This window comes from Notamacropus eugenii, chromosome 4 (genome assembly GCF_028372415.1).
Source record: "Notamacropus eugenii isolate mMacEug1 chromosome 4, mMacEug1.pri_v2, whole genome shotgun sequence".
Taxonomy (NCBI): Eukaryota; Metazoa; Chordata; class Mammalia; order Diprotodontia; family Macropodidae; genus Notamacropus; species Notamacropus eugenii.
Window position 1 is genome coordinate 402,697,239 of NC_092875.1, and position 22,983 is coordinate 402,720,221.

The 22,983-nt window shown below is 36.9% G+C and overlaps 1 protein-coding gene across 21 annotated transcripts in view; it reads left to right on the plus strand.

Annotated features, from left to right (window-relative positions):
- Positions 1 to 22,983, plus strand: part of PDE4D (phosphodiesterase 4D) — a 1,946,032-nt gene that overhangs the window by 1,917,626 nt on the left and 5,423 nt on the right. For all 21 annotated transcript variants that reach the window (XM_072599359.1, XM_072599367.1, XM_072599363.1 and 18 more), the window contains 8 exons: positions 3,144 to 3,237; positions 7,905 to 8,077; positions 9,128 to 9,226; positions 10,139 to 10,303; positions 13,055 to 13,154; positions 19,110 to 19,264; positions 21,436 to 21,558; positions 21,971 to 22,153. In XM_072599359.1, the coding sequence (XP_072455460.1) occupies positions 3,144 to 3,237; positions 7,905 to 8,077; positions 9,128 to 9,226; positions 10,139 to 10,303; positions 13,055 to 13,154; positions 19,110 to 19,264; positions 21,436 to 21,558; positions 21,971 to 22,153 (1,092 nt within the window). The remainder of the gene's footprint in view (positions 1 to 3,143; positions 3,238 to 7,904; positions 8,078 to 9,127; positions 9,227 to 10,138; positions 10,304 to 13,054; positions 13,155 to 19,109; positions 19,265 to 21,435; positions 21,559 to 21,970; positions 22,154 to 22,983) is intronic.

Consider the following 22,983-nt stretch of genomic DNA (forward strand, 5'->3'; position numbering starts at 1 on the left):
TTGTTCTTTTAAGAGGTTCATAATCACAGCAACCAATGTTTTAGCTCTTTTGAGAGTTAACCCCTATAATATTTATTGCCAGATAAGACAATAATTTCTTTCATTTTTACTCTAATGATTTGGACCAAATTTTATTTTTGGCAGTTTACTACAATACTTTGTGGTAATAATAAAATTATTTTACTCCAATGTGGGAGCAGGTATGGATCAAAAATGAAAACTGTATGTGATTTGCCAAGGGAATTTGTTGGAAGAAGGATGGTATAGTGAAGTGATTCTCAGACTTTTTATTGTAGGACTCCCTCCTCACTTTGTATTCTTAAGAATTATTTATGACTCCAAAGAACTTTTTTAATGTAGGTTATAGGTGTCTATACATTAGAAATCAAAATATCTTAACATTATTACGAAACTAGTTTTGACTTCATAAAATCCTCTTAATGTGTCTCTAGGATCCTTCGGGATTCCTCAAGCCATACTTTGAATACTACTGGTATAGTGGATTGAACTGTGACATTGGAGTAAGGTAGACCTGAGTTCAAATTTTTATACAAACATGGAGTCAAATGCCTGTTCCAATCATCTGATTTTTCCAAACCTCAGGGTTCTTCATGTCAAATGGATTTAATAGCATATATTTCACATGGTTTTGAGGATCAAATGAGATAACTTGGATAAATATTTTTGCAAACATTAAAGAATTCTCTTTCTTGTTCACTTGGTTATGACTCTTTGTGACCTTATTTGGAGTCTTATGGGCAAAGATACTGGAGTGGTTTGTGATTTCCTTTTGCAGCTCATTTTACAGGTGAGAAGTTGAGGCAAAAAAGTTTAAGTGACTTGCCCAGGGTCTCACAGCTAGTAAGTGTCTGAGGCTGGATTTGACCTCATGAGGATGAATCTTTCTGATTCCAGGCCCATTGAAATTTACTGCACCCCTTAGCTGCCCAATTCAGTTGTCCAACTTCGTGACCCTATTTGGAGTTTTCTTGGCAAAGATATACTGGAGTAGTTTGCCTTTTCCTTCTCCAGCTCTTATTGCAGATGAGAGACTGAGGCAAACTGGGTTAAGTGACTTACCCAGGGTCACATAGCTAGTAAGAGTCTCAAGCTGGATTTGAACTTAGGTCCTCTGGACTCCAGGCCTGGCGCTTTATCCACTGTGTGCCAAAGAATTTTCTAAATGTTAGATATTATTAAGTTAGTTTCCTCCAGAATTAGAATCTAGTCTTTCAGTCACCCACATGACTCTTTTTATCCAGATGGAGTACGGAGGTATTTACAAAAATATTGATTCAAAAATGACATTAGAGAAGTCTTTTCCTTTATTTAGCAAATACTAGCATGCCTACTCTGTCCAGCTGTTTTCATTTTGTTTCATTTAAGAGAAATTACAAGTAATGTTGAGGGAAGATAGTTTGGAAAAGAACAAGAAAGCCAATTCTGAACAGGCATTAGACTGCAACAAGATGGTAGACCCCATCAGAGCAGAGGGCTGTTGAAGGTCTGGAGTAGGAGATTCTAAGGACCCTTTGTTTATTTCTTAAGTGTTACTTCATGTCCTTTTTGGATAACCAGGCACTCTGGAACCAGTGAAATATATGAAAGAATAGCATAGAAATAGCTGACTCTGTGTGTGTGTGTGTGTGTGTGTGTGTGTGTGTGTGTGTGTGTGTGTGTGTGATTTTTAGATATTTGAGTTATGGAGGAAGGGTGGTATATTCCAGTAAATGAAGTTCTTTAATAAGTTATGAAATCTTAATGCTTCACCCATAAGGGAATCTACATGGTTGATAGAACTCTGAGCCTAGAATCAAGAAAACCAGATTCCAAATCCAGCCTCAGACACTTACTAGCAAATCACTTAATCTCTACCTCAGTTTCCTTATCTGTAAATTTTTAATAATGGTATCTACCTCCCAGGATTGTTGTGCAGATCAATTGAAATAATAGATGTAAAAAAATACTAAGGCACTTAATACATTAGCTATTATTATTAACACCATCATCATCACCCTTACATCCCAGCTATTTAAGTATTATGTTAGATGTACACCAGTTGTTCAAGTGAAACATTAATCTGTCTTTTACAACATTGAAGCTAATACGTATAATAAGTCTCATAACTAATATGGGTAACAAGTCAAAAATCAATTATGCTTGTTCTAAAAAAGTAAATTTATACTTTTGGGTAACAGACCAAATTTTTTCATATGTTACTTGCACACAGTCTATTTAAGCTAACAATGAGAATAGATGAACTGTCCTGTGTTTTGTATTTTTTTAACCCAAACTTGTAGTTTCATTGGCAAAGGAAAAGTAATATGTATACTCAGCTCTTGCCAAAGTAGCACCTCTTCTGGAACTTACTATTTTAGAGAAGGACTTCTTAATGTGGGTGTCTGTGAGCTTGAATAGAGAAAAAAAAAATACATCTTTATTTTACCATACTTGATTTTCTTCATAATTATGTATATTTTAAATTTTATGCATTTAAAAATATTATTCTGAGAGAGGCCCATAGGTCACACCATATTGCCAAAGGAGCCCAGGACAGACATAGAAAAGTTAAGAACTCTGGTCTTAGGTATTCTCAAGAGGCACTGATAGGTTTAATGACTTGCTTCTGGTTCCATAGATAGAGTGTTAGAGATAGGATTTGAACCCAGGACTTTATCTTTTCTGACCTAACCATTATAGCACGTTGCTTTCTCTTGTTTATATATATTGATAAACACCTCCAACTTTACTCATTTATGTGAAATGCCTCAGTCTATCTAAATCTGGCTTAACGTATGTATGTATACTCTGTGGCCTAACTTTTATTTCTTGCCCTTTCTTACTTTAGTTTTTCATGTTTTTGAGAAACATAGTTTGAAAATGCAAAATACATATCCACCTAGAACTGATTTGCTTTAGGGTTATAAGATTTGAGGGCTGCTTGGATTCTTGGAGTCAGTGTAGTCCAGAATCATTATTTTACAGATAAGGAAATTAAACCTCAACAGAAACAAATCCCTGGTCCAGGGTGTCCAGCAACTCAGTGTCAGAGCCAGGATATTGTCCCTACGGCATACAAATTGTTGCTTATTTTTGTTTTTTTTCTTCTATACTTAATGTATGGTTTTGTTTCTGCTTTTCAGTTTAAAAGAATGCTCAACCGGGAACTTACCCACCTCTCAGAAATGAGTCGATCTGGAAATCAAGTCTCTGAATATATCTCAAACACATTTTTAGGTAAGACCAATAACGCGGGACTCTATTCATTTATACTTTCCAGTCTGGACTCTGTTACTTCAGATAACAATTGAGGAAACAGTTTCATTTATTTTCTTTCATCATATTAGTATAAAGGAATGTGAAGAACTCAATTCTCCATTTACCTTCCATTGTGAGTTATCTTCTCTTGAGTATATATACTTAATATAAAATAATAGCTAGCATTTATATTGTGCTTCAGGGTTTGCAAACCTTTTTCTATTTATTGTCTCATTTTATTTGCTCCTCAAAACATCCCTCTGAGGGCGATGTGATCATTTTCCCTGTTTTACAGATAAGGGAACTGAGGCAGACTCTAGTTAAGTGACTTGCCCCTGGGTTACCTGGCCAGTAAGTCATCAGAGGCAGGACTCAAATTCAGTTCTTCCTGTCTCCAGGTTTATCCCCAGGTCCAACACTGTATATACTTGACCACCTGGCTGTACTTCAGGGTGAAAATACTTATAAGGGTATTACTGGGTTTTCATATAACTACACATTGTATAGGTAACTATAACCTGAGAGACAGTGTGGCAACATGGCTAGAGAGCTGACCAGGAAAACCTGGGCTTAAAATCTTTCCTCTGATACTGGCTTCATGAGACTCAGCAAGGTATTTCTCAGTGCTCTAGGTATAAGGTGTATCTCTAAGACTATAAGATACAGAGAAGCTTTGGGTCTCCTTTGGTAAGGGGAAGTTAGTTTCCTCACCTGCAAATTTCCTGTATCTGTGAAATCACAAGTCCTGTCTTTATCGCTAGTATAATATATATTATACTATAGCAATATATAATTAATTATATTTTCTGTATGAATAAATAATAGCATTGTAGTATTTAGAAATGTAAGAAATCATCAGCTTTCTTATTTTATGTACAAAGAAACTAAGGCTTGGAGGCCCGAAATGCTCTCAAGAACTAAACAGTGTCATCGTGCAAGAGAAAGAATATAATTGGAGTAAAGTTTTAATATTTATCAACCACTCTGTGAGGAAAAATCATTTGTTATACATCAGCCTTAGCTGTATTTCTAAAATGTATTGTAAAATGTATCGAAGATGTATTTCTAAAAATCCTTACTCACTGTGTTCATTCAGTAAACATCTAGTGTGAGAAAATTCCATCTGTTACAGGAAATATATAGTACACATTTTAAGGTTCTTATTTTAACAAAATGTAATTTGAATAATAAAAATCCACTGGCACAGATTACTGGGAATGAATGGTACACTGAAATTTTCTGTCTGGAGATATAAACGTTGAAAACTAGACTGAGTCAAGTTCTGAAGAGATGACCGCTATGAAAATATCTTCAGTTAAAAATCCCTGACCTCGTATTAGTTGGTTTTGAGAGGAGTTTGCTAAAATATGATCTTTCTATTAAAAAACCAAACATATAAAGTGCTATTATCCAGTCCAGAAAGAAAAAGACTGATCCACAGTCTATAGATTCAGGTTAACACTGAAGTCAGTTTTAAAGGTGTCGCCTTTATTTGGTCAGATTTAGAATCTTTGTGAAAGCATAAAATGAAATAGTCTCTGCATATGTTGGTCCCCCCTTTTATAGGGGTTTGGGGGATGATATGACGTGATAACATGCCATGGGAAAACTTGGTGAAAAGAAGACAAAAAGATTCTCATCTTTGCAGTTGCGTCATCTATTAGGAAAAGTAGAAATGTCTTTAGAAGCTGTTATTCAAAACTTTGTTGAGCAGTATTCCTTTCTGCGTTTTTATACAGTTAAAATATTAGATGTTGAATCTGGGAGCAGCTCTTATCATTTCAGTTGTGTGCTTCAGAAAAAATGTTGGCTCTAGCATGGAATATAAATCATAATTTCTTTTTTGTTGTTGCTGAAGACAGAAAACAAATTAATTTAATAATAAAAAAAAGAGAAAAAAATCATATTTTCAAAGCCTGCCATTAGGGTGGAGAAGACATTCTTTTATGTATCTTGTTTTCCCTATACAGCATTCTTCAGGAAGTTAGACAAATGGAAAAATTAGGCCACAGTCATTCATTCAACGAACATTTTTTGAATATTTGGCAGGCCTTGTAGAACATACAAAGATAACAGTAATACCTGGCTTTTTTTGTTGTTGTTGTTGAGATAATCAAAGTTAAGGGACTTGCCCAGGGTCATCCAGCTGGTATGTGTTTTCATTCCTTCTGACTCCAGGCCAGTGCTCTATCTATTGCATCAGGTAGCTGCCCTTCCACTGAATTCTTAAGAGCATTTTTTTCTATGTTAATAACAACTGAAAAACTAATAACTCCTGAGATTGCTAGGAGCTAAGGCAGTGATATATGTAAAATGATATTTTTCTCTTGCTTTTGAGAATAATGTCCTTATTTGGGGCAGTGTCTTTGACGAAAGGGGTAATATATAATGTCAACTATGTTATTAACGGAATGACTTCCATATTCCTTATCCAGGAAATCTTTTCTCGTTGTTTTTAAAACTAGGAAATACCTTGAATTCTCTGACAATCTTGGAAATCTTTGAAGTACGTGCACTTTATGTAGATCGAATAAATGTGACAAATCGGCTTAGAAGCTCCTCCTCCCTGATGGAAGGAGATTTTGAGCATGACTGGAGCCATCAACATCCAGATTTCCATAACTTTAGCCATTATTAAAGTGCATTGGATATGCCCCCTTTAAAAAAAAAATCCAAAGAAAAGCACACAAGGAGTTAAATAGTACAGGTTAAAAACTCAATGATAAATGTCCTTTTTGGAGAGAATGCATGATCATTTCTAGTGACTATTGAGTATTTTCATTTAGGAAATACAAAACAACAGAACAAAATTGAATTCATCTAAAATGCAATTTCTGTTCCCATCGTGTGACCCTCTCCAGTAAACTGACTTCAAAGCCCACACTCTCCTTTTTTATGTTCAAGAATGTTCTACTGTTTGAAAGCACAAACTGTGAATGAGCTTTTTTCAAGGGAAGGGCATTTTCAAACTACTAATTGAATTTCAAATGGGGGTGAGAGTGGGGGAAGGGAGAGGAAGCCCCAGGGGATGATAAATGGGAGGGAAGGCTCTACCAGCAAGCATGGGGTTTAATTGTGTCTGTTCTGTCCCGTACTGTTAGCTTACTAATGAGAGGAATAATCTCTATGGACATCCCACCCAAAACACAAAATTGATTTATAGGAAAAGGTTTTGTGATTTGGGTGTGGTGCCTGTAGAGATTATTCCTGGCATTAATAAGCTAACAGTGCAGGAAAGAGTAGACAGATTAAAACAGTTTAACATCAGAATACAGTTTAGAATTCACTTATCCTGATGTTTGATTTATCAGTTTAAATCAAAATTAAAGTACTGTCAGTGCAGTGATTGGAATTAAAAATTAACTTAAAGGTCCGGCATCAAATGTTTTAAACCATTCACTTTTCCATGAAGTCTTTCCTGATACTAAGACATAATAATAGTAATGATAATAACTTTCTAGCCTATAATAAATCTTCCATTCACAGAGGCCTTTTTTTGCATTTTTAGACACAGTATATGTATTTTGTAATTTTTAAAACTATTCTTACAGATGTCTTTTTAAAAATATCACCATAGTTTCCTCAGCATCCCGTCTCCTCTTCCCCTCAGAGAGTTATTCCATATAACAAAATGGTCATCTTTAAAGACCAAAAAAGGATTAAGACAAAGTCGGGATAACTGATCAATATGGCAAAAAAGTCGGATAATATATGAAGTATACAATACTTGTGGACCCCTTATCTCTACAAAGCTGTGGGGTGTCTTCCCATATCTCTCCTTTTGAGACATGTTCATAGTTCTACAAATTCATTTGGACCTTTTTTTTTTTTTTGCTGGCAATCCTTTGCCTGTATATATGTCCTGTCCCCTTTCTGAGATATAAACTCTGTGAGCTCAGGGTCTCTTTTATCTAAACTTTGTTTATATAAACTTTTTGATCTCTGTGTAGAACCCAGCACGTATTACGATTTTCCCCAGTGGGTACATTCCCCAGCATGTGTTTCCTTTTCCCAGTGGGTACATTAACTAAATATACCCACTAAATATCTGCTATCAGATATGCAGGTTTTTATATTTAAAAAATAAATTTAGTTCACAAGTTTAAAATCTGGAAAAAGCCTGAGAAAGGAGCCCTGTGCTTGCTACTACTACCCCCCAACTCCTCCAAAAAGTTTCACTTTGTTATCAAGTATATTCAAGCTACTATTTTCTGTCTTTTTTCCTTTTTTTAAACAGTGAAATAGTTATCATGATTCATGAACTTCTGATGATATCAAATTTTATTTTCAGGTTGTACACATCTAAGTGTGTGTATATAGGTGTCTACACGTACATACGTGTGTGTACACACACTTCACATAAAATTATTCACTTCATATCAGGTATGCTCAAAACTAGCATAGGGAGATGCAGTTTATGAGTACATTATTATATCCTCTTTTGTTTATTTCATTACTCAGTATAGATGTAATGACAGATTCGCTCAGTATAATCTCCTAAATAAGAATCTACTTGCTGGGTGTTTGGAAGCACTTAGTGGGACATGCCGTGTTCAGCTGGAAATTGTGTGCTATGATGAAAAAACACAAGGAATTACTAATGATTATGAGGATTCATTCCATGATATATTTATTTTGTTTTTAAGACAAGCAACATGAAGTAGAGATTCCTTCTCCCACCCAGAAGGAGAAAGAGAAAAAGAAAAGGCCAATGTCCCACATCAGTGGAGTTAAGAAATTGATGCACAGTTCCAGTTTAACAAATTCCAGTATCCCACGATTTGGAGTGAAAACAGATCAAGAAGATGGACTTGCCAAGGTAAGGTCATGAACTCCTTAAGGTTACCATGCCTCTTAGTGGTTTGGTGGTGGTTGTTTTTGAGCATGGAAATGAAATAAATATATTGTTTTTGTTTCTATTTTTAGCTGATACCATCAACACATACCTACATTTAATTATTTGGCTTTCATGAAAAAAAATTGTTATATCTCAGGTTTGTAGGGAGGGTATCATAACATTTTGTTTTATCCATGCACAAGAAATATGTAACACACATATATGTTATATAATATAAAATTACAAATTTATGGCAGTCCTCTTTTTTAAGAAAAACAGGTTTGTGTAGTAGGAAAAAACACTAAATTTGTAGTCAGGAGAGGCTTGGCATCATCTTCTGTTTTGGATGCTTATTATGTCAACGTGGACAAGTCTCTTAACTTATCTGAACCTCTGTTTCCTCCTTTGTAAAGTGATGATAATTACCTGTAGTACTCACGGGTGTGAGGATCAAATGAGATAATTCATGTACAGTGCTTTAAAAGACTTAAAAGTGCTGTGATTGGTTATTCAGTCATATCTAACTCTTTGTGACACCATTTGGAGTTTTCTTGGCAGAAATATTGGAGTAATTTGCCATTTCCTTCTCTATCTCATTTTACAGATGAGGAAACTGAGGCAAACAGAGTTAACTGACTTGCCTAAGGTCACACAGCTAGTAAATATCTGAAGTTGGATTTGAACTCAGGTCCATCTGACTCGAAGTCTAATGCTCAATCTACTGTGCCAGCTAGCTGCCCCCTTAAAGTGCTATATTAGCTATTAGTATTATTATTACAAATAATAATAATGATACACAATATTTATATCCCATGTTGCAAACTTCTGATAGAGAGCTGCTTGCATTTTGGAGGAATATTCAGTCCTACCTCTTCTTTCTCTTTTCATCTCACTGGCCTCCCTGCCTGACACATTCCTCTCAGCTTTCACTTTATGAATCTCTCAGGAAAACTGATGTGGGGTAGTGGTATTTGTTGAAACGTCTACTTTTCTAACTTTTATTTTCAAATATTCATCTTTCTCTAAACCTAGGAACTGGAAGATGTGAACAAGTGGGGTCTTCATGTTTTCAAAATAGCCGAATTTTCTGGGAATCGACCTCTGACAGTTATCATGCACACCATTTTTCAGGTATGACGACTGGAGACCAAAAATAGCTCTCTATCTCAGGGCTGACCGTCCAGGGTCTAAACTGAGTATCCTCCCTGAGCCATCCCTCAATTTTCCATTTGAGGGTATTTATTTATTCTATCACCTTCTGACAGGAAGTAAATAGAGGGACAGAGGAAAGGGAAAACCTAGATTAGTCAATTTTGTTATTTCTATCCTCTTCATAAAATACAGGCTGTGAAAAGATTGTAAGTCAGTAAAAATCAGGTTTTTAGATAGTTTGTAAATAGGGCATTGAGTTGAAAGGCAACTTAAAAATCAAGCAGGTTCCACAGAACCCCACTGGATCACCCCAAAGTTGACCATTATCCCTATCCTTGATTCCCTGTTTCCTTCTTTCTAGTTCATTTTCTCATTGTGAGAACACCCAAGTTCAGATATTTCGAATATTCATAGGGAGTTGTAGCAGGAAACATTGTAGGACTGGGGTGGTAAAGCTGTACACTTAGAAATAGTGTTGGGAGCAGTCAGTAAGACCCATTTATTTGTTAAAGAAAGAAATATGACCAGCTGCTTCTTCCATTAAAAGTAAAAAGAGATCCTTTGGGCATCTATGGCTAACTTCCAGAGATCAGAGAAAGGGCTCTGACCTAGAACCATATGGCCACCAGAAATGATGGTTCAATTATGATTTGGTCTTAATGTGCCCAGGACGCCTTCCATTGCTTCCTGGATTCCAGTTTCCTGACCAAACATAGTTTTGGTCTCATCAACATGGAGTCACAGGACCAGAAGTTTGAATCCTACCTCTCCTACTTCCTTCTTTTGAGAGTTTGAGCAAACCACTTATATTTGCTAAACTTCAAAATTAAAAAAAAAAACAAACAACAAAACAAAACAAAAATATTGACAGTTTTTTCCCTCTCTCTCCAGGAACGGGATTTGTTAAAAACATTTAAAATTCCAGTAGACACTTTAATTACATACCTGATGACTTTAGAAGACCATTACCATGCTGATGTGGCGTATCACAACAACATACATGCCGCAGATGTAGTTCAGTCCACTCATGTGCTGCTATCCACGCCTGCCTTGGAGGTAAAATTCCTTTTTCTCCAGATTCAAGTTTAACTCTATTCTAGATTTTTAGGTCCCTTGTTTATTAATGTCTTCATTTCCCCCCCAAATTTATTAATTTGTTTTCAGCAATCACTTCCATAAGTTCCAAATTTCCCCTCCCCCAAGACGGCATGCAATCATATATGGGGTCTACACATATATTCCTATTAAACACATTTTCACATGAGTCATGTTGCATAGAAGAATTAAAACGAATGGGAGAAACCATGAGAAAAACAAAGCAAAATATAACAAAGGAGAAAATAGTCTGCTTCTGACTCCATAGTTCTTTCTCTGGATGTGAATTTTTTTAACATTATCATCATTTCCCTTTCCCTCATCCCCATCTCAGAATTGTCCATGGCAACAAAGGAAAATAATCAAGCAAAACCCACCTGCCTTTCAGCTGTGTATGAATCTGTCACATTTAGCATCTCGTCTCCTGACCTACAGATTCAGCAGTGGTCGTTGCCCTCTTTCTGAATTAATTACCTTTAACTTGCTTTTATTTATTTATTCATTTAAAATTTATCTTAGTTTTTGTGTATATTGCTGTTCTGGCTCTGCTAACTTCAACATCACTTCATGCAAGTTTTAAATTGGATTTTCTAGAAATACCTTGTAGAACCAAAGTCACAATTTTGGGGACTGTTCTATTAAGGTTTATATGTGATCTTTAGTCAGTTTTTCACATTTGGAAAATTCACCTTTTAACTGTCTCTTCGTTGAAGTGACTCACTTGACAGCATTTTCATACATAAAAAGGAGAGATGTGACATCTTCTGCTGGACTTAGGAAAACTCATTTCCTTTACCTTTTTTTTTGTCCAGTAGCAATTCGTTACCTTTTTAAGTGAAAAAAACTGAGTTCTTGAGTTCTTTTTCTGAAGGTGGATAGCATTTTTCATCGTGGTTCCTTTGGAATTGTTTTGGATCATTGTGTTTCAGAGAATACCTAAGTTATTCACATCTAATCATCGTGCAATATTGCTTTTACTGTGTACTATGTTCTCATGGTTCTGCTCACTTCGTTTTGCATCAGTTCATATAAGTCTTTCCATGTTTCTTCTGAAACTATCCTGCTCATCACTCATCATTTCTTAGAGTACAGAAGTATTCTATCACAGTCATATATCACAACTTGTTCAGCTATTCCCCATTTGATGGATATTTCCTCAATTTCCAATTCAGGGGCAAAGGCCCCTGCAAAACAGCTATTGTAAATATTTTTGTACATATAGGTCTTTTTCCCTTTTTATTTAATCTCTTTGGGATAGAGATCAAGTAGTAATATGACTGGGTCAAAGGGTATGCACAATTATATAGTTCTTTGGCTATGATTCCAAATTGTGCTCAAGAAAAACATATTTAGAATAGTTCACAACTCTACCAACAGTACGTTAGTGTCCCGATTTTTGCCCATCCCCTCCAGTATTTGTCATTTTTCTTTTCTGTCACTTTAGCCAATTTGATAAGTGTGAGGTCATTTCTCAAAGTTGTTTTAATTTTCATTTCTCTAGTCCATTTTTTCATATGACTATTGACAGCTTTGATTCTTCTGAAAAATGCCTACTTATATCCCTTGACCATTTATCATTTGGGAAATGACTCTTATTTTTATAAATTTGGTTCCGTTCCCTATGTATTTGAGAAAATGCCTTTATTTGGAGAACAATTAATCTTTACAATATTTGATGGATTGTGAATGAGTAACAAAGAGTTTATTCAGTCCTTCTATAAAATGCATTGGAAAAAGCAACACTTGATTTTTACCTTAGAATAAGAAATTCTTTAAATGATCCAGCCAAAACAACAAATATTTATTAAACCCTTACTATGTGTCAAACATGGTGCTAACCTCTGAGGATACAGAGAGAGACAGAAATAGTCCCTCCTCTCAAGAACCTCGAATTTAGTGGGGGAGACAACATGTAAATAGCTAGGTAAACATAGGATAGAGTAGATCAAAGGATAGAGTAGATCAAAGCAGACGTCACAAACAGCTGGTAAGACTGGGAAAGAAGTTAGGAAAGAATTTAGCTAAGTTGCTGGATCGTGGTGTACTTGGAGGGGAATACAACAGAGTAGAAATATAGTGATGGGCCAGTTTGTGAAGAGCTTAAAATACATGAATAAATTGTGAAGCAGTTTGCTTTTCTAAATAGTTTTAAAGAGAAAAAAAAAAACATTTCTAATTATGTTGCTAATTTTTTATTTTTAAAGTTATTTCTTTCATTTTTCATTTCTTTAGTCAATGGTGTTTCTCATTCAAGTACTACCACTATCACAACAGAAAATAATACAGTGATTTTCTTTTACAGTTTTTGGATATATCTAGGAATATTTTGTAAAGCATTCCTACAATTTAAACCATTTTTGTGAAAACCTAATTTTTGGTAGTGTTATATTAATTTCATCATTCAGAGCACAAAAGGAGTTGAAATATTTTGTTTTTCCCATGAATGGAGTTAAAGGTACAGGCACCATCATCACACAGATTTACCCAGTACTCCTCTGATAATAATCCTGTGAATGAGGCAGTGCAAGCACAATATTGCTGATATTTTACAAATGAGCATAGGCCAGTGAGGACTTTTCTGCCTTCTACATCATGATAGTAAAACATTTGAAGATTCTTCCTGCTCTTGGGAAATCCCATTTTCATTGCACTAACCCTTGTCAGGTTTATTGCCTAAATCACTGATCTTATTATCTGTGTTTGGATTTCCAGGCAGTGTTCACAGATTTGGAGATTCTTGCAGCAATTTTTGCCAGTGCAATACATGATGTGGATCACCCTGGGGTTTCAAACCAGTTCCTGATTAATACAAGTATGTGTGGTCGATTTTGGTCCTTTTCTTTGGGGGATGCCAGGGTGGGAGCAAGAGAAAAGAGGACTTTTTTACTAAGAGTCAGATATTTGAAAACGATTCTGTGGAAAATGAGAAAATCAGATGTTTTCTGTATCCCTCCACGTGTCCCTGCTTTTTGAGACGTGTGACTAATGGCATTTTATCATTTTTCTTTTTATGTAATTTAATTATGTAAATTACCTTCATGCTGTACTAGACACATGATGTGAACCAGAGCTAGCAACAGCTGAATTCTAGCACCCCTCTCTAAATAGCGGTTTCTTACTGTTTTCCTGGAGTTAGTTCTTCACAAGTGGAAAGCCTGGGGATAGATACAGACATAGGTAGCTGCTGCATAGAATCATGCAGATTTGGAAATTTGTCTCAAATGGAAAATAAAATTAGAGAATTCATATTAATTTTGTCCTTTATTTTATTCTTCCTGGAGTTTTAACTCTTTCTAGTATCCTTCTGATTTGGTCCTTTTCTCATGGTGATAAAGACAAAAGCTTCTCTTTTTTCATATGGTGATTCATTAACAAATAATTTTCTTTTGCTAGAGGCAATCTGTCCTGAATAACTCATAACCAGTCTCAGAAATCTGGGGCTTATAGTTGGCAGGGATCTGAGAGGTCATTGGGCGATTAGTTTAGAACTGGAAGGAATCTAAGAAGTCACTGAACTCAACCGTATCACTACATACAAGCAAACCTTAACCCAGAGGTATCTTGCTCAGGGTCACGCAAATCATAAGTGACAAAACCAAGATTCAGTCCTGAGTCTTCTGACCTCAAACCCATTTTTCTCTCTAACATGCCATGCAGAGTACCTATCCCCAGGGAATTTTTCCTGCATGGTATGCAGAAATTCTCTTGACAGGGATTATTCAAATGACAGGGTTATGAAAGGATGTTCAGTCACAGAAGAAGTGATATTCCTGTGGTGCTTCAGATTAATAAACTGAAATGACAGATTAGTTAATCCTACCAAACCAGAAGAAGCTAAAATGTAAAATAATTTTAAATGATCTGATTCCTGTCAGTGAAGTGGAAGAACCCAGATGAGCTTTGGTATCCCCTGACTTTCATTTCTGTGATTAATCTGTGGATTATTGTCTTCTCATAACCCATATGCACATATTTACAGTATTTTCAGGGCCCTATTAGGAATTCACCCTTCCTACCAACCAGTGCAGCCAAATTTAAAGACAGAGTTGCAGCCTTAGCCCTACCTTGGGAGGGATTAACACACACCCCTGGAATTATCTGGATCTATTTTTATATCATTTAATAGCCTCAGGGCTACCCTATAGCAAAATGCAATTTAGTGACTCACTCCCAAAAAGGAGGATTGGGAATGTCACCAAGTTTTTGAGATGTGTTGATAGCAAGTGCATTTCAGCAGCCTAGCAAAGAACAGACTGAGGACTGGAGCACAGAGCACCATTTACTGTTCAAACTATTTAGATGCAAATAATCCTCTTCCTGAGAACTCATCTATAACACATATAATGTTACCATAGGATAATAGCTCAAAGCAACGCAAAAGAAACTGCATTTATTTAGGAGATCCTTTCTGGGACTTCTATTGCCTTATTTCACATCTGTGACCAGTTTTAAGCTTGTGTTTTGTTTTGTTTTGTTTTTCCTGAGAATTCAGAGCAATTATGGGATGCTATTGACATTTAAATAAGTATTGACTGAAGCACCACGATTTGAGCTGTCTCCTCTGAGAAATGAGTTTTGATCCTTTTTTTTTTTTAATGAAATGTCAGCTAAGAACCAATAGAATCATAGATCTAGAGCCAAAAGGGACCCAGAGGCCATCTAGTCCAAAATCCTCAATTATATAATGAGGACCAAAATCACAAAGGGTAGTGAGTGGTTTTGAACCCCAGACCCTCCGATTGCAAATCCATTTTTCTTTTCATTGTATCCCATTTTATATTCAATTTTGCCTTTTAAGAAGAGTAATGTTTTAAAGATGGCAGTACAAAAACATCACCCTAGCAGAGCAGGGATCATTTATTCTTACTTTAATTGAATACTTACCAAGAAGTAAGCTGTAATAGGACTAGAAAAAGTCATGTAGATAATGGGATACTTGAGTGGTCTGCAAGTACTGCTCCTTCAGCTTGTTCTATTTCCCTTGCTTTTGACTACTGATAGAAATGGCATTTTGGAAAAATGAATCACCAGGAGATAAAAGGGATTGCCGGCTATGCTGGGTAACACTAGGGACCCTATTAGCTGCAATTCATGATGTCATGGTCCAAATATCAGAATTATGTGGTTGATTTAAATGAACAGTAAACCTCTGTCCACGTGTTTCATGTTCATGGTTTCCCTTACTCGTAAAATTATAGTTGCAATGATTATAGAAAGTAGAGGCAGCAAGATAATGATGAAAAGAGCACTAAACCAAGAGTGAGGAGGCTTGGGTTCCTGACATAATTCTGACACTAACTAGTTGAAGAACCTTTGGCAAGTCACTCAGCCTCCTCATCTAATGGAATGTGATCTCTTTCTTTCTCTTTCTTTCTTTCTTTCTTTCTTTCTTTCTTTCTTTCTTTCTTTCTTTCTTTCTTTCTTTCTTTCTTCCTTCCTGCCTTCCTGCCTTCCTTCCTTCCTTCCTTCCTTCCTTCCTTCCTTCCTTCCTTCCTTCCTTCCTTCCTTCCTTCCTTCCCCTCTCTCTCTTTCTCCCCCTCCCTCCCTCCCTCCCTCTCTCTCTTCTTCCTTTCTCCTCAGTACACAGTAAGAACCACTTAATAAACAATTATTGCATATTTCAGCATTCTTTCTTCATATTCTTTATCTTCTGACCAAACTAGACTACTTTGAAGTTCCTTGAATTTGGTATTCCCTCCATCACTCACTTTTAAATTCCAACTCCATTTGCCTCTTAGTGCTTTCAAACTTAGCAGAAGTGCCCCATTTTCTATAAGAAGCCATTTGGGATCACCCTAGTTGGTGGTGTTCTCTCACTTCTCAAGCTATTTTGTAATTAATTATCTATTTAAATATTGTATCCCTCAATAGCATGTTTGCTGTCTAAGAACTGGGAATGGATTTCCTTTTTGCCTTTATATTTCCAGGACGTGACACAGTACCCTGAATCTTTGAATCCATGGCTAAGTGCTGAAGGATTTCAAAGGCAATGGGGAATCAAAGACTCTAGTAGTTGGCTTCTTTCTTTGACCCAAAATTAATTTAATCTTTACTTTAGATAATTCAGGATCATTAGTGTAGGATTTGAAGTACCTTCCAACTGTGAAATTCTGTGATTCTTTATCCATCAAATTCAACCCATACCCCTTCTCCTCCCACCCAAAGGTCCTCTTACAACATACCTAAGACATGTTCATCCAGTTTTTCTTGAGGAATTCAATACTTCATGAATCAGATCAAACAAAATAATATTTATGAAGCACTCAACATGGTGCCTGGCACTACATAAATCCTCATTCTCTCCCTTTCCACTTTAGAGTTGCTCTATTACTATGTACCCTTTCCTTATCCAACCCCCCCTCCCCATTTACTTCTTTGTAACTTCTGCAACTTTTCTTAATTCTGTCCTTTCTAATGATTCAGAGGATGTAGCCTTTTTATGGAGATAATCCCTTAACACATAGGTCACATCCTCCTAAGTGATTTTCTTCCACAGTTTAAACATGTTGAATTCCTTCAACCAGTTCTCATGTAGCATGATTTTGAGGACTTTCATCATCCTACTTATCATCCCTCAGACCCTCTCTACTATACATCCATCTTTTCTTCTTATGTAAAGACTTGGCCTGTATGCTTTCAGTGTGTTAGTCACGTGGGCCAGTGTATTTTGGACACCCTCTGGCCCCAAACCTTACAACAGTCATGGAGTAGGATTGAACCTTTCTGTCTAGATAATAATTATCTTTCCTATATACAGTGCCTACAACTGAAGAGGACTTTATATATAGACTGACCAGATGAGAGCAGAATACTATTAACCACCCTAGTCTAGGCTATCTCCTGGATCACCATATTATAATATGTTGACTGATATTGAGTTTGATGTCCATACTGAGATATGTTTTCAGCTTTCAGATCAACAACTATCTAGTCATATCTTTCCTATCTTATATGAATTAAAAAAAATATTAGATCCTTAATATTTGCCAGACACTTCCCTTACTGTACTTGTGACATTGATTTTTTTTAAGTGTAAGGCTTTACTTTATTCTTAACTTGATTTCATTTGATCAGATTTTGCCCAGTGTTCTAGTCTGTCATTACTTTTCTGGATCCAGTCTCCATCATTATTAACTATTCTTCACGGCTTATTGTCTTCTGTGGCCTCTAATTCTACATTCAAGCAGCAATGACTGCTTTCTGGGTTCAGCCAAACTAGTCATCCAGTCCTAAATCCATCCAATTACACTATTGTCTGCCCCACATTTCTCTGTCTCATGCGTAAGATGAGTGATTTTGTCAAATGCTTTATTATACCAAGGTAACCATTATAGTAACCCTGTCCAAAAAAAAAAAAGGATATAGTTAGTCATTCTGACATGGCTTGTTCTTGATGAAACTGAGTTGCCGTTTTTTGTGATCACTACTTGCTTTTCTAAATGTTTATTAATAGTCCTTTTAATAATATGTCCTAGGATTTTTGCCCAGAATCAGAGTCAAACTTCAATACATACATATATACAATCAATTTACTTCCTCTTTTTGAAACTCGGGCTGCCCATTAGCTTTTGGCCAATGCTGTCACCTCTCTTATTTTTTTACAGCTTTTCTAAGATCGTTGACAGGGTCTCAGTCATCACGTCAAGTCTTGGTGACTTGAACTCAGAAATGGCAGCCATCTCTGTGCTCACTTTGAGAACCATTTTGGTTCTGTCATTTCCAGTCCAAAGTTTGTTCTCCTTGACAGAGGAAATAGAGGCAAAATAAGGGTCAAGCAGCTCTACCTTTTGTCCTCTGTGCTCGTCATCCCATTGACACTGAGCAGCAGCATGATCCTTTTTGGCATCTTTGTCTTTTCCCCAATATGACTTTTAAAAATGCCAAATAGTCTTGTTTGTCTGTCGTCCTATCATCTTAGCTCTGGGCCTGCACTAGCTATAGAAAGTGTTTAATTATGCAGGATTTCTTCATGCAGAAGATTCACGTGTCCAGGAGAGTGATTGGAGCAGAAGGAATAATAAGGTCATAGAAAGAAAGCTTAGCACTAAACTCCGTCTGTGAAGCCCACTGGAGGAAATAGGTATGGTGGTGCTTTACCATCCCTGCCATCATCCTTGTAAGAACAAGTACAACCAGTGGTTGAAGCTGACATTTTGAAAAGTGGCTAAAATGATGAAGAAAAAAAAGCTTAAAGTCAACATTAACCCTTAAATATCCAAAGTAACTATTTGAATTCCTTAAATTAGAATGATTACTAGCCCACAAATTGCAGGATTTTCCTCCATTGTACACAGTTTATTAGTGATCAGGCACAAAACAATTCATTTTCTGTAATCCTGCAAGCAAATAAAAATCACAGCTATAGTGCCTTATCACGTAGGGCTTATACGACCATAGGGTTTTTTGTTTAAAGAACTGAAAAAAGGACCTTAGAGGTGACCTAGTCCACTCTCCTCTCATGGACAGCAAACTGAAGCTCAAGAGAAGTTCATTGACTTGTTTGGGGCCACAGGGCTGGTCAGCAGAAGGTTGGTACTAAGAACCATGCCTCCTGATGTACCATCCAGGACTCCTTCCACTACATTGTATTCTGGGCTCTGTTCTGTTATGTCAATGATTGGTGAGACCCTAACTTGATTTTCAGTCTGGGATGCTGAGGACAGGGATAGGCCTAACCCCAAGGCAGATCAACCTCTGAAAAAAATAAAGAGTAAATATGCTGGAGATAAGCTACATTTATCTTTCTGTTTCCTGGGTTTTCTTCCAGATTCTGAACTTGCCTTGATGTACAATGACTCATCGGTCCTGGAGAACCATCATTTAGCTGTGGGCTTCAAGTTGCTGCAGGAGGAAAATTGTGACATTTTCCAGAATTTGACCAAAAAGCAAAGACAATCATTAAGGAAGATGGTCATTGACATTGTAAGTAATACTTTCATCCTCCTCTAAATAGACTGAAACAGAAGGGCAGATTATGCTAATGTCTGGGGTCAGATCATTTACAGTTAGGTGACAATGCAGTTTGTGAAATGCTGGGTAGCAGTCTTTTCCAAACCTGGGCTTGTCCTTCCTTTCCTTTGGAGGAGGCCGCCTGGGGCTGCCAAATACTTATTTCTTGTGATGAGTTTCCCACAGTCAGCAGACCTGCCATTGTTTAGAATAAAAATGACCGATAATTCATCATTCAGATTTTATCATCCAAGGACATGCCAAGCAAGCCCAGGGAGCAGTATGTGACTATATCCTCCTTCTTCAATTAGACTATGATCATTTGAAAACATGGATGGGCAATTCATACTTTTAAATTATTAGGTTCTTGAAACTGGAAAGGACCGTACAAGGTATCTCTAGTCTAATCTCTCAGCCAATACTGGACAAATTGCCATCCACGTTCTACATAAATCTTTCAAGTTACAGGAGCTTACTACATATATAAAGATAACCTGTTCCATAGTTGGAGAGCTCTAATTATTATTTATAGTGAATTGAAATGTGCTTTCTGCAGTGTCCATCCATTGACCCCCATGTCTTCTCCCTGGAGTATTAAAGAACAAGCCTGATCCCTCTTACACATGACAGCCTGTCAGATCTCTGAAAACCATTAACATGTCACCCTTGAGTTTCTTCCATGGACTAAGTATACCTGGTTCTTTCAATTCTCTTTATTCCCCCTCATCATGTGGTTTCTACAGCTCTTATCATTATGGTTCAAGTATGTCTGTGTCTTATACTTTTTCAAGTGTGCCTAGAATTTAATACCCCCCTCCAACAATGCTTTGATCTACACAGAATGAACCTGCCCTATTTCAGTTACCCCCTAGCTATTGGTGTAGGCCAGGTAAGACTGGCACATTTTCTTGCTCTTCTTGACCTATACTCTTGACTCATGTTGATGTGCCAGTCTACTAGGACTTCTCCCATGACCCATGCATTTTTCACAAACTGCTACTAAACTGTGTACAATCCATCCTATGATTTTGCAATTCACCTTTTGTTTAACTAGATATGTAGAGATTTAATATTTATATTTAACATAATTTATTAATAATATAATTTAAAATATTGAATATATTTTCACCTTATATTAACTGCCAGTAACTCTTTGATCAAGTGAGATTAGAAACATGAATAAATACATGCAAATAAATACAGACATATTTATTATATGAAGTGTTTTTTCAAAACCTCAAAGTGCTTAATAAATACTAGCTCTTATTATTATTTCATACAACGCTAGAGCGGGTGACTCAGTGGACAGAGCACTGGCCTTGGAGTCATGAAGACCTGATTTCAAATCTGGCCTCAGGTGCTTACTAGCTGTGTGACTGTGGGCAAGTCACAACCCTATTTGCCTCAGATTGTCATCTATAAAATGAGCTGGAGAAGGAAAATCGCGAACTACTCCAGTATGTAGGAAAACCCCAAATGGGGTAATGAAGAGTCAGACACAACTGAAACAACTAAACAATAAAATCATTATTACTTCATTCCTAAGTCTGTTATCCATTCTATGAGCAACCGTATAGTAAATCTTCCCTTCCTTGTGCAGAACCAGATTCACTAGAAGCTTCTCTTAGCCAGAGATGTGTTTTCTTTTCCCCTTTATATTCTGATGTGCATGACAAATAGATGCCAAGAAAAGCCAGTGGACTTTCAAATCCACCCAAAATGGGAATGGCCTTCCATGCAATGACTTGTGATTTCAGCGTAGTCAGCTCATGTTATCAAGCTTAGCATGTCTACAGTTCTGTACGGTGAGAATTAAATTATCTCAGTGTAGTTATATAGTTTTACATTCTATTAACATTTTCCTAATCCAGCGGATTAGAAATCGCAAAGCAAATGTGATTATTTCTCATGCGCAGTATTTCCACTTTTCCCAAAGCAAATGGTTAGCGTTGCCCTTTTGGATGGTTCTTTGCAGCAAGGTGAGTCTCCGCTTATGTTGTGACTAACCCCTTTATACGGTGGCTGTCTCTGTAGTTCTCTAGAGCTCCAGAAGACACACAGGAAAAGAAAAATTCCCTTAAAAAGAGCATGGTGAAATATTTTTTGTATATTTTGCGTTTAACAATATTTTCTTCTCTCTTAAGGTGCTTGCAACAGACATGTCGAAACACATGAATCTACTGGCTGACTTGAAAACTATGGTTGAAACCAAGAAAGTCACAAGCTCTGGGGTTCTTCTTCTTGATAATTATTCAGATAGGATTCAGGTAAGATAGCATCTTAATTCTCTGTCCATCTCTCCTCCCCCTCTTCTCCCTATTTTGTGGTTCAAAGCAGTCTGTCTCCAGTATCTTATTCCTGAGAATTAAGGTTAACTCTGAGGTATCTCTAGGATTCACTGCATTTTCCTTTTCTAACCATATATAAACATCTCTGCTCTTAATCCTGATGGTCAACATTGTTTCCCTCAGCATATCTGGGATGAGTCGTGTCTATTAATGCAAGTGTGAACACCACACAGACACATTATGGTTTTGCTGTTCCTAAGAAATCTTACACTACATGTATTTTGAAGCTTCACAGTCATCAAATGTGCCAGTGGAGGAGAAGAAAACTTGATTTCCCAGTGTGATCAGATAGCAGCTAGTGCTGAGCAGAGAATGTGTTTATCTATTTTAGGTCCTACAGAATATGGTGCACTGTGCAGATCTAAGCAATCCAACAAAGCCTCTTCAACTCTACCGCCAGTGGACAGACCGGATAATGGAGGAGTTCTTCCGCCAGGGAGACCGGGAACGGGAACGGGGAATGGAAATAAGTCCCATGTGTGACAAGCACAATGCCTCGGTGGAAAAGACACAGGTAATTATCCATTGGAGACGTGTCATTGGAGGCTGGCAGTAGATGAGGCTGAATCCTTAACACTGGGTTGCTCTCCTCATGTTGATGCTTCATCTGTGTCTGTAGTCCAAAACATGGACTTTCCTTTTTAATAATTTTTTTAGCAAGCTAATTTTTAAATATATATTTAGGACTCAGTGACTTCATTTTCCCCTTCTGATTTATGAAGAAAAGAAAAAGGCATTAATCCTGAATACCCTAAACCACCCAGACCATTGGTCCAGTGGGTTTTCCTGCCTCAAGTCTCTCCCTTCTTCAGTCCACCAAAGTGATTTCCCTAAAGCATAGGTCTGACCATGTCCGCACACTCTACCCAGTAATTTCCAGTGGCTATCACTTCTAGGAACAAACGTAGACACCTCTATTTGGCATTCATATCTCTTCTCAATCTGATCCCAGACTGCCACTTTAGCTTTATTGCACATTACTACCTTTCACATACTCCATGATGCACCCAAACTGGCCTTTTAACAGTTTCTCATACATGGTTCTCTTATCTCTGTCCCTCTGTCCCCAAGGCTGTCCCCATGACTGGAATGTTCTCCTTCCTCGCTTCTGCCTCTTAAAATGTTCATCATCCTTTGAGATCCTGTCCATGTTCCTCCTTCCACACAGAGCCTACCTACCATTCCCCTTTCCCCATGTGTACATTGTCTTCTGTCTTCTTTGTAGATATACGTTTCCCCCAATAGAACATATGCTCCTTGAGGATACATTCTGGTTCACTTTTTGTCTGGCACACCATAGACCCTGAACTAGTAATGCTTGTTAATGTTACTTAGAAGAGAATT